Source organism: Parambassis ranga, chromosome 17 (assembly GCF_900634625.1).
Source record: "Parambassis ranga chromosome 17, fParRan2.1, whole genome shotgun sequence".
NCBI classification, from domain to species: Eukaryota; Metazoa; Chordata; class Actinopteri; family Ambassidae; genus Parambassis; species Parambassis ranga.
Window position 1 is genome coordinate 18503518 of NC_041037.1, and position 15205 is coordinate 18518722.

The 15205-nt window shown below is 40.2% G+C and overlaps 1 protein-coding gene across 1 annotated transcript in view; it reads right to left on the reverse strand.

Annotated features, from left to right (window-relative positions):
- The window catches only part of LOC114449834 (cadherin-6-like), a 74800-nt gene that overhangs the window by 24157 nt on the left and 35438 nt on the right, over positions 1 to 15205 (reverse strand). Inside the window, exons 3-5 of the mRNA XM_028427669.1 lie at positions 8422 to 8716; positions 8218 to 8337; positions 6324 to 6497 (exon numbers count right to left, since the gene is read on the reverse strand). Of these exons, the coding sequence (XP_028283470.1) occupies positions 6324 to 6497; positions 8218 to 8337; positions 8422 to 8716 (589 nt within the window). The remainder of the gene's footprint in view (positions 1 to 6323; positions 6498 to 8217; positions 8338 to 8421; positions 8717 to 15205) is intronic.

Consider the following 15205-nt stretch of genomic DNA (forward strand, 5'->3'; position numbering starts at 1 on the left):
TTTATACAAAACATTGGGAAAGTTTATGTCTCTTTGAAAAGGATATGGCAGTATAACTGCTGAACGTAGCAACAGCATCCTCCTGTTGTCTTAGAACTGTATAAAGACTGTGAGACAGGTAGACAGCAAGAACAAAACAGGCATTCTCTGTCCAAAAAAAAAAGTAGCATAAATGCTGATGGAAGCCAGACACTGGAACAATGTCTCTCCGCAAGGCTGCTGACGATCATTAAAAAAAAAGAACATTTCAATGTATTTTTCTGAGTGTGATGCATTCTTTTGTTCTCAGGAATAAGTGCTAACACTGGTTTTTGCCATCGGTTTGTTGCTGAAAAGTGATGTCCATTGCTAAGCAAGCAGCTTATTTGAGTGACTAAATATAGTCCAAGCACACAAACATACATAAGTGTATGCAAATGAGATGTCACTACTATATGAACCCGAGGCCGTTTCACATCAGGACACCTCCATCGCTTAGGATGTGTGTGTGCGTGCACGCCCTTCATCTCAGAGATGTAGTGGTGTGTATAAACCACTTGAGTGAGTAATTATATGCTGCTGAGACACAGCAGGCGTCACACACCCTGGCAGCTAGACAGTGCTCAGCCTGCCACTGTTTTGGTATATTTATGTGTGATTGTGTGTAGCCACAGAGAGACTGAGATAAAAGATGTGTTCAGTGTACACGTATATTATCAGGAGCTGCCACTGCTGCAGCAGCAAACATCCACCTTTTTATTAACGAAAAATCAATTCCCAGCTTATGCACTGACATTTTCATTTTCGTATCTGAAACAAAACCAGAGCCAGTGCATTCTGTGTCACAAGGTATTTTTTGACTGCCCCGCCCCTTTAGCAGAGTAACAGTGGAACTTAAGTCTGCTGATTCCAATGGGAGAAGTGAACGTGGCCTTAGGTTCTGTGTGATTCTGTACTGGAGCCAGCTACTGTTTGCAAAGGCCCTAGATGACTCATTTTGTGTCGCTTAATATAGCTGCTAATGGTGGGAATATCTCGTTTTAGAAAAAAAAAAACAAATAATAACACATTATGCAAATTAGGGTTGCCCCAAGCTTCGGCAGAAACCTTCAACGAAGCGCTGCTATTTATAACTGACAAATACAGAACTAATGCATAATTACAGACAGGTGCCATGTAAGAACACAACAGCCTGCTCATTGTGTGCACCTCTTTACCTGCATTTGGATTAACCTGGAATAGGGTGGACTCAGCTGCCTAAGATGCTGCTGAATACAGAGGCAAAGTTTTTTTCTATATCACCACTAATACCCTATCTTTCAATCTATTACAAATATTTGAGTACAAATAAAAAAATCCAACTAACCAGTTACAAAGGCTAACTAATTAGACACAGACACACACACAGTATATGTGTTGAACATGAGGGACAGAAAATAAGGTTCTATAGAATTTATCTTCCAGCGTTACTCTCTCTAAAGGTTACAGCATGTGGGAAACCACTGATGTGTTGATCAAAGAACGGTGACTTCTTTGACGCCCTGTGGGTGGCACATTTAGACCTGGCAAACATGTGTAACTATAGCTTGGTGATAAAACAATCTGAGAGGGGAGAAAAAAAAAACATTTCACAGTAACAGGAGACATTTTCCGCAGCAGGCAGGCATCAAAGCAGCACAAGCATGGGTGGAACCACTGATGTTAACAACAGCTACTGAGCCAATCTGCACTCATCAGTAGGCCTAAATATACCTGTGCCTTTTTTTACTTCACCAAATGGTTTCTGATAAACTGAAAACATTCATTGTTTGACATTAAATTGAACTACTATACTTTGAATTAGGAGAGGCTCCTATAGCACTGGAGAGCTTTTTTTCCCAGAGCAATCTTATTAAAGACGTTATTAAAAAGTTACTGTACCTTTTTTTGAGTTTGTGTGGGTAATTTAAGTTTAAAACTGAATTCCATAAAGTGTATCACTGTAACAAGATCACTCTCAGAGATCGAGGTCTACCAGGAACAGCCATCTGGCCCAGGACCTTATATGTCTCCCAAGTAGCCTATGAGTGGTTATGAATCCCCCAAGAGGAAAGGGAGAGAGAAGTCTGGGCATCTGTGCTTTGGGGAACCTCAGCAGGGTTCTTCAAGGAACCTTCATGAGCCATGGTGAGGAAAACTGAAGTCAAGAGAAGGCACCAACATGGGTCAGATTTCTAAGACAGATTAAACATCTATTTCAAAACGTACAGCTGTGTGTGCTAATGCAGGTGGGAAACACAACAAACCTTTCACCATTACAGTGGTCTCTCATCTAACACAAAGCAAAGCAAAAATCATCTCACAAATAAGCCTTTTCAAGAGCCATACAAACTTTTAAACACAAATACCTTCAGTCTAAAACCCCTGCATATTACTGAAGCTCTGAAAACATTTCCTGTGGAGTTTTCTCATAAACAATTTACATCCAGTGGCTCTCACAAGAAATCACTGTGTGTATCCTCAAGCTCTAATGAACATGTTGAAAGTGTTTTATTGCTCATTAAATGCATGTAAAGTATTGTGATAATGATCAATACCAACCATCAAACTTCCCACTGAGACCTATTTGTTACATACTGAAGCACTGTACCATAAAGAGCAAGTGTTCTCTTCATTGCAGTGCTTTAGGCGGTGTGTTTATGTACCTTTCTCTTAGCAAAACAAACAAGAAGCCCAGAAACAAACAAGCTGGGTCCTCATGAAACTCAGAGGAGCCCAGAGGTAAAGAGCGGGAAAGCAGATTTCATCTCCACTCACTTTTCTTTCTGGCTGGTTAGAGATTGCGCTGCCTCTTGGCTCTGACAGAACTGATTGGACTATTGGTGTGAAGTAAAATGAACTGACATAAGTGGACTATGGTGTGTGCAACTTTTTGTGTGTTCTACTTTTATCAATGCAGCCTGTAGTCCAAGGACAGGAAGCATGTGTGCGTCTCTTAAGTGTGAACGGTGACGCCACGTGTCGATCAGAAACGCGTGGTTTGTGGAAACAGTGGATGGACGGGCGCTGCACGTGCAGGAGGCTGGAGGGAGAAGCTGCCACTCTAATACGGGGAGTGAGATTGAACGAGGCAGAGATGGAGTGGGAGAGGGGAAACAATTAGGAGATGAGAGATGGATTTAGAAAGCCAGAGAAGGAAGGGGAGGAAATTCTGGCTTTATGTCTATTGTTGAGGATTAGATGAGAGAAAATGAGGCAATTGAGGTCAATGGAGCACATACAGATGCTCTGAACCTCATCTTATCAGCCACCATTGAAGAGAAGCACTGTGATTTAATCTTAATGAAGAGTGTCAATTTAATGGTTTCTCACCTGCTTTTTCTTACCTTTAAACCTCATTCTAAGAACAAATACATCATTTAAAGGGCTACCCAGCACTTCATACACATGGCTGGGAAAATAAGGCACGTGTCTGACATGTCGGCCTATTTTTATGCTGTGTGGGGGCTATGTGGGGCTTTGGGCTCTAAATTTATCTCTGTTGTGCATTTATTTTGTGGAAAGCTTAATGAAGTAACAAACCAACCACTGCTACTTCTGGGATTATAACCTGCCCCAAGTTTGTTGCCTCACACTGGATTAATGTGATTAATAAATATACAAAATGCATTTTTGAATGTGAATCATGCAAACATAATAAAGTATTCAAAACCAAAGAGGCAGAGGGAACTTAGGTTATTCTAATTTCCACCCAGCAAACCTTCGGATCCCATATACGGCATCTGTTTAGGGTGGTTGATTATGTTGCTCTGATCCTGTCTTGTTTCCCAATGGCAAAAAAATATACTTAAAAAATTCAGAACCAACATTTCTCCCCCAGAGACCTTCTTATTCTTTATACTTCACAGTGTATGCTGTCAGAACATACTAACATACTGAACATAATATCCATGCTGAGCTCCCGTCTTTTTCCAAGTCTGACAACATCTGTGAGGACTTTGTTAAAATGTTAATTGTTAAAATTATGCTGTGTTCTATACAGCATTATATCTGCATTGATAGGTTAGCACTGGCTAATCTAGCAGGAGATCTGATTAAGTCTTCATTTAGAAAGACCTACAGATTAAGTTCCTATCATGAACATTAGATGGCAAAATTGGACTGGCTGATCTCCACTCACTCAATTAAATGAATTACTGAGCTATTATGGATCCATAAATGTATGTATTTATGTATTGCTGACCGCCGTGCGTCTGTTGCTATGGAGCTTGGTGCCAGAATTAGCATTCAGATGATTTGTTTATTCCCAACCCGGTGCTCCCACTAGACTCCACCGGAAAAGCCGCTAACAGAAAAGGTGAGTGGGTGACAACACACTTATTTATTTATAAAAGGAACACGCCATTGTCAGGAGTAGCACTCCTCACCTTTGAAAACGTCCCCTGCATTGCAAACTAGTGGTGTGGGTTCGATAAAAACTGTCCTTTACCAGACAAAAGTAATGAAAGATGTTATCACGCTGCATTATGGGAAATGTAGGTGCCTCTGTTTTTGGAGCATAAAGCAACAGAAGCTTTATGAGTGCTTTAAGATTTCTGATGCATTCAAGAAGGAAGATAAAAACAGCACGTTTGACAACTTTAAAACACTTTCTGAGTGAAAAGACATTACATTATCTCCAGCTTCAGCTTCCTGCCTTTATATGGACAGAAACTGGCATTTATGACTATTCCCTGGCATTTTCCACATGAAATACTGCTGATTATTCTGAACAGTAATCTACAGATTAAATAATAAAGTTGCAGGCTTAAGGCACGGCTGTCCAAACTATAATTCTGAGAAGATATTATAAATAGTTGTTGAGTGCACAGAGGTCTTGAGAGATTTTTCCTGGTACAAAGCTTAAATGTTTACAGTGAGACTGCTCCAGTGATTAAGGATTAATTAAGTTTAATTAATTAAGGCAGCTTTCAGGAGGAATTAATGTTAGTTGGACTAATTCCCCTGGAAGGTGAAATCATTTTCCAGAGGAGAAGAAGTGTTTCACTTCTCCAGCAGAACGGCTGGACTTTGAATGGATCAACACGCTGGGAGTGAGGGGGGGCTCCCGCTGTGATGGACAGAGCGAGTTATAGACTTAGTTAGAAACTTCATTAAGTGTGCTGCTGCTCTGTCTGTGCTGCAGCAATTTTTGCCCTCTGGCATGTCAGTTGAGCAAGATCCATAGCAATGCTGTGAGCACAAAAGGTCAACAGAGCTTTGTTATTGGCATTTGGTGGTCCATCATTTGATTCAGCTTAACAAGGAGCTCCACAACAGAAAAACTGTCAGTTTCTTAAAAATGCTACAGCCATCTCTGGATTAGATTCCCTTGGCCTGCAGGTTATACATACACATTGTTGTTGCACTACAATATCCATTTTCCAAGTAAGTGAAGAAAATGTACAAAAATAACCTTTCAGAATACAAAACATATTCAGTGTGAAACATGTTTTGTAAACAGCACACGCTCACAAACCCATCTTGCCACATTTGGGACAGATGGTCAATGTCACTATATGAAAAGAGTAGGAGCACATTCGCCAAGAAAACTCTACAAGTCCAGTTGCCTTGCTCCAACCTTCTGAATGACTGAGAATCTAACCTGGAACTAACCTGGATGACAGAAACCTTAGAAACTTCCAACAGCACATCCAGAAAATACTGTGTTTAGTTCAGCTCCACAGTGTGAAAAATATGCACAATAATTGGCTAATAATCAACCAATAATCGACCAATAAATTCTTTGCCATTGATGTTTGTCGTCTACACTAAAATCTGTTGCCAACAGACTTCACTACTATGACAACATTATCTGAAATATGGCTTTATTTAAATAAAATTTGATGATATAATTAGGGGAAATCAAAGCTTTCAGTAAAAACAGCTCCAGTATTGTTTTTGCGCAATTGTAGTTTCTGTCGTTGCCATGGTCACACAGTCGAGATCGGACCATCGTCAACTCAGCAGCGAATAGCTCTGCATTACTCGTGAGTGTTGTTCAACCATTGTTTATGAAGCACATAACTCTTATTCACTGTACAGCTGTAAGTGGCACGATATGCACTATATCTCACTTATTAATGAAGAGTTTACACATTGTGCTAGCCCATAAAATGATATTTCCTTCATTAGAAGGTAAACTATCGAATGTTTTTAGAGGTGGCTTCCATTTTTCAATACAACGCCTAACTGATTCCTGAGGGGAAATTTGACTGGTGGATTTTCTGCTTCTGAACTCTATAATTAATGCATGTGTGTGACTCAGTGTTTCATCATTTGTATGCAAACTGTGGTCCTTCAGTGCAGGAATGTAAATGTCTTACTCTGAGTGAAGCGGGGAGGGTTGTCGTTGACATCAGTGAGAGTAATGTTAACCACGGTGGTGCCGGTGAGCCCTCCTCTCTGTCCAGCCATATCTTTGGCTTCGATCACCACCTGGTAGTGCTCTCTCTGCTCGCGGTCCATGTCTCCGGGACCCAAGGCTGTCCGAATCACACCTGTGGAAAAGACAGGGACATTTTTCTATTTTCACATTGCTTCGTTTTGATTATAAGCTGCAACATAAAGTCCTGCAACTCTATGGAAAGAGCACAATCATGACTACTAAGCAGAGAGAGTTTTGTGCAGTATGAAAGAAACACAAATCACAAAAGATTTATTTATTTTAGTTATTTAATTTTAAGATGTAATTGAAAGAAAATCATGTATAACTAAAAAGTCTATTACTATATTACTATTTCCTTTTGGAATTTGAATTGGGCACATTTTGATGAAGACTAATAGAATAAAGTGGTTTGAAGAAATATTACCCTGTAGAACTTAGTGTACTACAAGAAGCATCCAAGGACCATCAAACAGTTCACAGTGACTATTCATTCTGTTTCTATGGTTCCTGGCTGTGATGAACAGTGTCATGATATTGATCTTTTTCCACATGAAAGTTCCGTTTTAATTTTTAGGGTCAATTCTTACATTAATTGATTACATATGCATTTGCAGTCAGGAAGCATTTAGCCTATTTTTTTTTGCATTTGGGTGATTTCCTCAGTGAAATCAATGAATAGACCTCTATTAACAAGGTCTACCTAATGCACATATTTGATGATCCATGATCCAATTCAGTATTACTGAATTGCACATTTACTCTAATAAATAATGTATAACAGTAAAAAAAATGAATAATAAAATATAATATGATGATGTTTGGAACAATGGCATGGGAACTTTGCAGGATACCATCTACAACTAAAGCGTACCCATAACCATGACACAAGCTTTGCTGTCCTTGGCATTTGCCATTACCATGGTAACACCACCAATCATTCAAGGGTAGCGCAGGACTTGCCATTTATTTGCTGTTGCATTTGCTACTATCTTCACATTACACTTTTGTCTATCACTGCTGTAAAATCCACAATCATGGCCCTGCATCTTCTATTTGTTACAAACAGGCGAACAGAGAGAGGAAGATTACTGTGCTGATTATCTAAATGGATGACTGACTTTTTTTATTTACAGAGAAAGCACATAAGATCAGGGAAGAGGTTTTATTTTACGATGGCGCATATAATGGCAAGAGATATGACCATTTTCTTTTTCTTTATTCGCTGTAGTAGGTACGCACAATTCAAGGTGAAGGTGCAGCCAGTGTATATTTACTTTTTAATACAAGTGCTTTTCAGAGTTTTATGTGGAAGAAAAATGGCTGAAAATGAGATAGGAAGCTGCAACAAAGAGCACCCTATTCAAGCTCTGTGAGATGCTTATCCAAATTAAATCCTGGAAACACTTGTCCTCCACAGAGAAGCTGATAAAATTAATATTTCAAAGCTACTATGAATGAGTATGTTTTATACAGTAGCTGCTACTTAATATTTTTATAGGAGATAGGTGGATGCATTCTTGGTGTCAATGTCATCACAGTACAGATTTTGGTCTGTGGCTAATATAGCCTAGCTTAGCACAAAAGGATTTAAAGGAATACTGACATTTTTCAAAATGTCAGCCTGTTTAAAATTCCCTGCTGCTTCTGGAACATTCAAAGTGGTGAAATGCTTTTAGGGTTGCATTTACAGGAAATACTGACTTCAGGTTAGCATCCAGCTGCTAACTATTTGTTTGATAACAAAAAGGAGCTTCAATACGCAATAAAACATATGTTTGTGTCTGTAGATTTTAGAACTGTATTGTAAATTATAGGCGAACTGTCATACAAACCTGTGTTTGGATCCACAGAGAAGTACGGGTGTCCCTGGCTGATGCTGTAGACCAGTTTGGCACTGTTCCCATACATACTGTCATCAGCATCAGACGCTGTGACCTGGATCACTGATGTACCTGAGAAGACACACATTACTATGACTACTACTGACATGACATCACACAGGAACCAAGTAAACGATCTTTCAGAAACACCCTTACCTATATCAGACCTCTCAGGCACGCTGCCAGTGTAGACCTCCTTGCTAAACTGAGGCTCGTTGTCATTGATGTCATGGAGTTTGATGGTGAACTCAGTTTCTGGTTCCAGTTTCTGGCCTGTGCGCTTGTTGACCACGGTGGCCCTGAGGACATAAAACGCCTTCTCCTCACGATCCAGGCGTCGAGTGGCGTGCAGGTCGCCGTTATTCTCGTCGATGACAAAGATGGTGCCGGCCCCCTCACCAGAGAGGACGTACTTGACTACACCATTGCCGTGGTCCTGGTCTGATTGGAGCTGCAGACACACACACATTTGTTATTGTTAGATATGAGCCATTTGTAGTTTGCTAGAGAATAGATGTTTATTAAATTGCACTTCAAATATATGACTTTATTCTCATGGTTTTAAAACAGAAAAATAACAATGCTGACAGACAACCTCCCTGTATCATGTATTGTTCTTCAGAAATAAAAGCATAACTGGATTTTTATTACTCCACTGCATTCCTGATTCACTATTTTCATGTCTTTCTATTTTGTTAATGGTGTTTTATGACGTCGTAACTGTGGCACATAAGTTCCAAAACTTACACTTATATTAGAAGAGTTGGGATCATGTAACAAATGCAAGAAAGTCGTAAGTAGCGTGGAGGCCAGAGACTAAGGGCTGAATGAATGTTGTGTGAGTGCTGGCTGTTCGCATCTCATTGCTGGAGCTATCCTAGCTTGCAGACTCACTCAGAAAGGACCCAGCTGGCAGACAGGTTTGAACTCAGAGCCTTCCTGCTGAGGGGTGACATGTGTAACCACGGCACCACTGTGCTGCCCCCAAATGCCTCTTAAACCAAAAAAGAGGATGTGGTGTCACAAATGCAACCTAAAATCCGGTTATTGGAGCTAATTTCAACACAATGAGCACAGGACAGACATCATTTGTCAAACGAAGTTTGTGTTAAATGGGGCTGCACAATCCAAATCTTAAGAACTATGATGGCAGACTGTGTGTATCCAAAGCCACTGCGGGCCATGAACTACACTGTTTTCATTAAAACACACCACACCAGGTGTCATACACCACTCCTGTGTGGACATTTTTTTTGTCTCACTCCCACATACACTGTCCTGCTGCCCCAAATACTCACTAGAGCATCAAATAACTCCACATCTGACAAGAGTCCACAGAAATTCACAATTTCCTCCTGGTTAGTCGTTGCTGCTTTAAAAATACAACTGCAGCCTGTATCTGCACAGTTAAGAGTGTATGTCCCATATGTCCTAGCTTATCCAGGTTTACTTCAGTTTAAAAATAAGCATCCTCCTATCTATAAAAAGTTCTTACATGGACAGAGGGAAGATGGTCTAACCAGTGGGTTGTGGTGACAGGTTTATATAAGACAAAAGCAAAGAAGAAAAGTCGGCTCTAGATTGAAAAACAAAACAAGAATCTTCTGTAGGCTAGAAACGTTAAGGAATGAAGAGAGAGCAGCAGAATGCCAGGGTTTGTGTTGCGCCTGAAGGAGTAAACATCTATCGGATCTGCTGTGAGTTCTGCTCTCATACCTGCAGCGATAACCTGGTTCTCTCTCACCTCCTTGTCTTTGTCTGTATCTCTCGACCTCAAGTGGCTTGCTGTTCACCTTTCATCCCTTCATCCCTGCTTCACTCCTTCAGGCCAGGTGTTAGGGTGAAGCCTTTGATTGTCTATGTGTGTGTGTGTGTGTGTGTGTGTGTGTGAGACAGAGCAAGAGAGAGAGCCATTACAGCTGCTTTTTTAACTACTACCTGTGGAAGGTACTTACAAACACTGGCTGTGGATAGACCGGTCTGAGGTCTAATGTTTTGATGATCTAACCCTGATTCTAGCTGTTATAGGATTGATAGGATGTGATACGTGCTGAAGAACTAAACACTACAGTGGTTTCCAGTGGGTAGCACTTAAAGTCAATTGTAAATCAATTTGTGATTAATTTCCACATATAGACACATGCACTGAATTGTTTATGCCTGGATGTGTATTTACTACATACTATGGAACTGCTGTTGTTGTGGACTCATTCTGTTGCTTTTTGGAACTCTTATTGGATTTCACAAAACTACATCAGTCTCCCTTCTTCTGTAGTGTAGTGTGGACAAATCCCACAGAGTCTCACACACTGAGATAACCCTGACCCCAATAACAGCAAGAACCAGCCCTCGTGCTGCCCCGGTCTGTCTTCTGATGTTGTTTGGTATATTTTATAGACAGAGTAGAAAAACGGAAACAAAAATATGAAAACAGGGCTCAAAAGGAATGATTCGAAAAGTGGTTACATTGTTTGAGACCTGATTACTATTATTATTATTATTATTATTATTATTAAGAAGCCAATTATCAACAGAGATTAAAGTCTAGTTTTGAAGCATTTTGTTGCAGATGATGTTTCACGTCTACCTCTTTTCATTGATTATTGGCTGATAGATTTTAATGAATGTTCATAAGTGGAGACAATTAAAATCACTAGCTGCCTGCTTATGCAACCTCACACCCACTTCAGTCCCACCTCTTTGCCTGTTTTTGGATTACTCATGAGTTTACTGCAGCTGGAGTCAGCTGTTTCCAACATGGCGACCGTCAAAGCCTCCTACACAGATTAAAACCCACTCTTCAGAAAACCTGGGTGACATCATGGCAGGTTCATTGAGGGGAGCTCTCAGCTGACTGCCTCATGTTTAGTTACTGTCTTTGTCCTACAGTCTATGACTTGAAACCAACAAATGGAAACATGACAAAACAGGATGACCAAACCACCCACACTGTAGTGCTTTCTGCACAGGTGGGTTCATACACTTGCTCCGTAACCCAGTCTGAAAACAATGGGTATGATTAAAATGAGTAATCATTTTACTCAATAGTTGTCCCTACAAATACCTGATGTGACTTGGTACTTCTATTTGTTCCTGTCCTGTTACCAAAACTAGTAACAGATAAACAAAGAAATAAAAAATCGAAGAACTAAAGTTTGATTGCAGAGCAATTAAACTAAACTAAACTAAACTAAACTAAACGATTTGTGCCATAGCTGTTCCTGGAATTATGGTACACTACTATAGATAGGCATTTAATTTAATTTATTAGTTTTATCTGCTTTCAGGTGAAATTCTGCTGATGTTTTAGAACCCAAAACATCAGCAGAATTTCAAGTGAAAGCATCCTTGTCTGTATAGACTGTTATCTTAACCAATAACTCCATTAGAGGCCTAGCTACTGACTTCTCTGGCCTTCAGACCTCACTTCTCTGCGCAGACCAATCAGCCTTGATGGGGAAAATGACTGATGACTCATGGCCTCCTCTTCTTCTTCCTCATAGAAATATATAGAGCCACAGACTTGGCCTGAGTTTGTCAATGAGATGCTTTTTTTTCCAAGTAAACCAATGTTTGCTAAACTACTGATAGATTGAATAAACTGAGAAATAAACCTAAATCATCTCTGCTCTGCTTCTACCTAATCTGTGATCAGACCAAGCATACTAAAAGGTCCCTTCTTCATCTGTCTGTGCATTGATTGTTCCTAGTGTTGCCTCCCTGTTACTCTGATTACATTGATTTCTCTGCCAAGACTTCAACAGATGGATCAAAGCAAAGCAGAAACCAACAGTTAGTGATTGTCGATGTGGTTCAGCTGGGTAAAGTGCACCCCAGCTGAAAATATGCTGTTAGACCAGGACAGACGTGAGATCACAGTGACCTCAACCTTCAGGAAAATCTGATAGAATTCATCCTTGAGATTTAATGAATGTTTGTGCCAAATTAAAAAAGCTTCAACTGTTCCCGACATACTGTGCTCACAAAAATGGGAAAACAGACCACAGAGGCAACGTAAACAAAATGCCAGTGGTCATGGCATTACAAACATACTTCTACTGTCACCACTTAAAATTGTAACAGAGAAAGTATAACATTTGTCTCCAAACTATAAGCCCGACCTAGGACCACTTCACATTGAGAAGTGACCGGGGCACATCTTGGACCTATACACAGAGGGGGTGAGTTGTGGGGCCAGATATTACATTATCATGAACTGTCAAAAGCGTTTAGGCTGAAACTATACTGTGCGCATGCGCAGTGTAAATTCAATCTATGTCAATAGCTGCACATGTCCTGGAATACTGAGGCAACCACCGACTCCAAAGAGAAGCTGTTCCTGACTGACTGTGTTATAAACCATCAGCATGCGTTATCTTTTTAAGTCCTCCTGTCTTGTGCATATAGATTATATAGATTTAGATGCCATCGTCTAAATGCCTCTTCTTTTGCAGTCCACTTATAGACAATTCAATTCAAAGAAGCTCCAGTGTTTATAGCAGTCTCCCCTCGCTTCAGTGAAGTGCCAAAAATAAATCTGAATAAAGGACTGTGGGTGTATATGACTATACATTCAATAAAACATGACTAGCTCACTTTAAGTTTTACCATCCATTCACCTGGCCACATAGATAATATGAGTCACATTTGTCTTGACTGTGCTCAACAGACAGTGTTTCCCACACAGAGACGGGCCACGTAAGTATAATTTGTGTCCCATCCTTGCATTTATATTTTAGCATTTATTTATAAATTATAACCATGCAGGAGAACGGCTTCATCCACAGTCATTGCTCTCTCTCTGCTGCACATACTCATTTAAAATCCTCACCTCTGATGCTGATTCTTACTCCCTTATCCAGATTATATGAAAAATATTCTCAAAATGTGTGCTGATAAAGAAAAAATGTGACAATGGGTCACATTTAAACCATGGGCACCAGACTGGCCCACTCTGATCTAGAACCAAAACACACAGTATCACATGTACTGTAACAAAACACAATTGTTTCTTTATGTCAGAACCTTTATTATCATCTTTCAAAATAAAGTACATGATTTGTTGTTTTTAGATGTTTTATGTAGTTGAGGTGACTGGTTAGTTCTCCTTAAAAAGGGGAAGGATGGTTGGTGAATGTAGAAACTGCAGCAGGAGAAACCCAAAAGCCTCCGTTATTACCATTCTGTGTGAGCGGTGTGCAATAAATGCATATAAGTAACAAATACAGGAATGCTGCAATAAACTGAATTAAAATGACTCCTCTAGTGGAGAATAATGATTTTAATAAAACTTTAGGCTGGACACGCTGTTTTGGTGGATGATGGATGATTCGGGGAAAAGCCAAACCACTCTAAACAGAATTCTGCACAGCTCTGATGAGACTGAGGGGATAATTAGCCTCTTCCACACTCGCACCACTTTTCAAAGACAGCAAAAAGCTAGTTTTTTTCCTCGGGGTCTTCCTGGCTCTCTGCTGATAACCCCCTACTTAACTGCACGCAGACTTACACACAACATTGGAATCAGCAGAGTGGTGGGATAGGTCACACTTCATCTGCCTGGTTCTGGTGTGTAAAGGAGAATTGTGTCGCCGAGGCCACACAGCAACACAAACACATGCTGTTCTTCTAGAGAAAAAAAGACATTTTGAGACCTTGACAGTCCATTTTCCTGCTCCTGGTCTCATGTCACATCTTTGTTTGAGGTTAATTTATAAAATAAAGTGCTATTTTTCTGCTTCCTACAAGCCAGAGGAATTGTTAGACAGACTGGTGAGCAGGTCCAGTGATAAAGCAGCACAAATTCCATGAAAATGTAAAACTTGGAGCCTTAGTACAGCAAGGATAGAATCACTGATCTCTCTTTTGACAAAGGAGAACAAGATGTTTCAAGTTTCCTCCAATGATTAAAGCTGATTCTTCCTCTGTGTACTTAAAATTTCTATCTACCTTTATTCAAATCTTCCACACTGAACCACAGAAGGTGAGAGGGTTTGCAGATCTACCACCATCAGAGCAGAAACATTTCCCTGTCATCAGTAGGAAGTTCCATTATGCCCCTTGTCTTGTGCTCTTTTATACATCGACCATTTCAAAACGATCACCTTCATCTAAGACTTGAATTCTTCTTTTTTTTTACTGTCCTTCACCTTGCTGTGTCCTCATAGCTGACTTCTTGGGCTCTTGTTTCTGACTGTCCTATTTGTTTCATCTGCACCTTTTCTGTGCCACATTTTCTCAGTTTCCAGTTCTTTTCCCCTTTTCTTCTGCATCTTCCTTCTTTCTCCCTCCCTCCCTCCCTCCCTCCCTCCCTCTCTCACTGCTTTTGATCCTTACTGACTTTTCTCTCCAAGCAGTGTTCAGTCTGATTTGATATGTCAGTCTATGGGGCTCCAAACACCTCCATACTTTCACCTAACACAAGCTGACGAAGCCTGCGGACATTTGAGTGTGCTTTATGAAGTCCTTATGTGTCCCATATCACTGTCTGTGTTGCCATCTCCACATACTGTTTTTTTGCCTTTATGCTGACAGGAGTTCCATATTTATTAAATCCTGCTCACTGCTAATTGTAACTTCTGCCAAAACAACTGCCTGTATTGACCTTGATCACACATTGACACCCAATCCCTTACAGTAAGAGGTGGCATGCACAAAGATACATTATCAGTAGTGTGTATGCAAATGTGTCCTGTACTGTACCAGAGGGGAAGATGAATTTTTTTCCTCATTTAGTTTCCTCTGCTATTTCAGATTGAAATGTGTCCTCTGATTTGCCTTCATACTGCGGCAGGATCTATAGAAAACTTCATGACGTGATCCGATATATATCCGGACTGATTTCAATTCACCTCTCGGAGGTGGATCTAGCCGAATTGGCTTAAATCTGGCTCAAGTCTGAACGCAAATGCGGCTAGCGAATGTCTTACTTCCGGGTTTA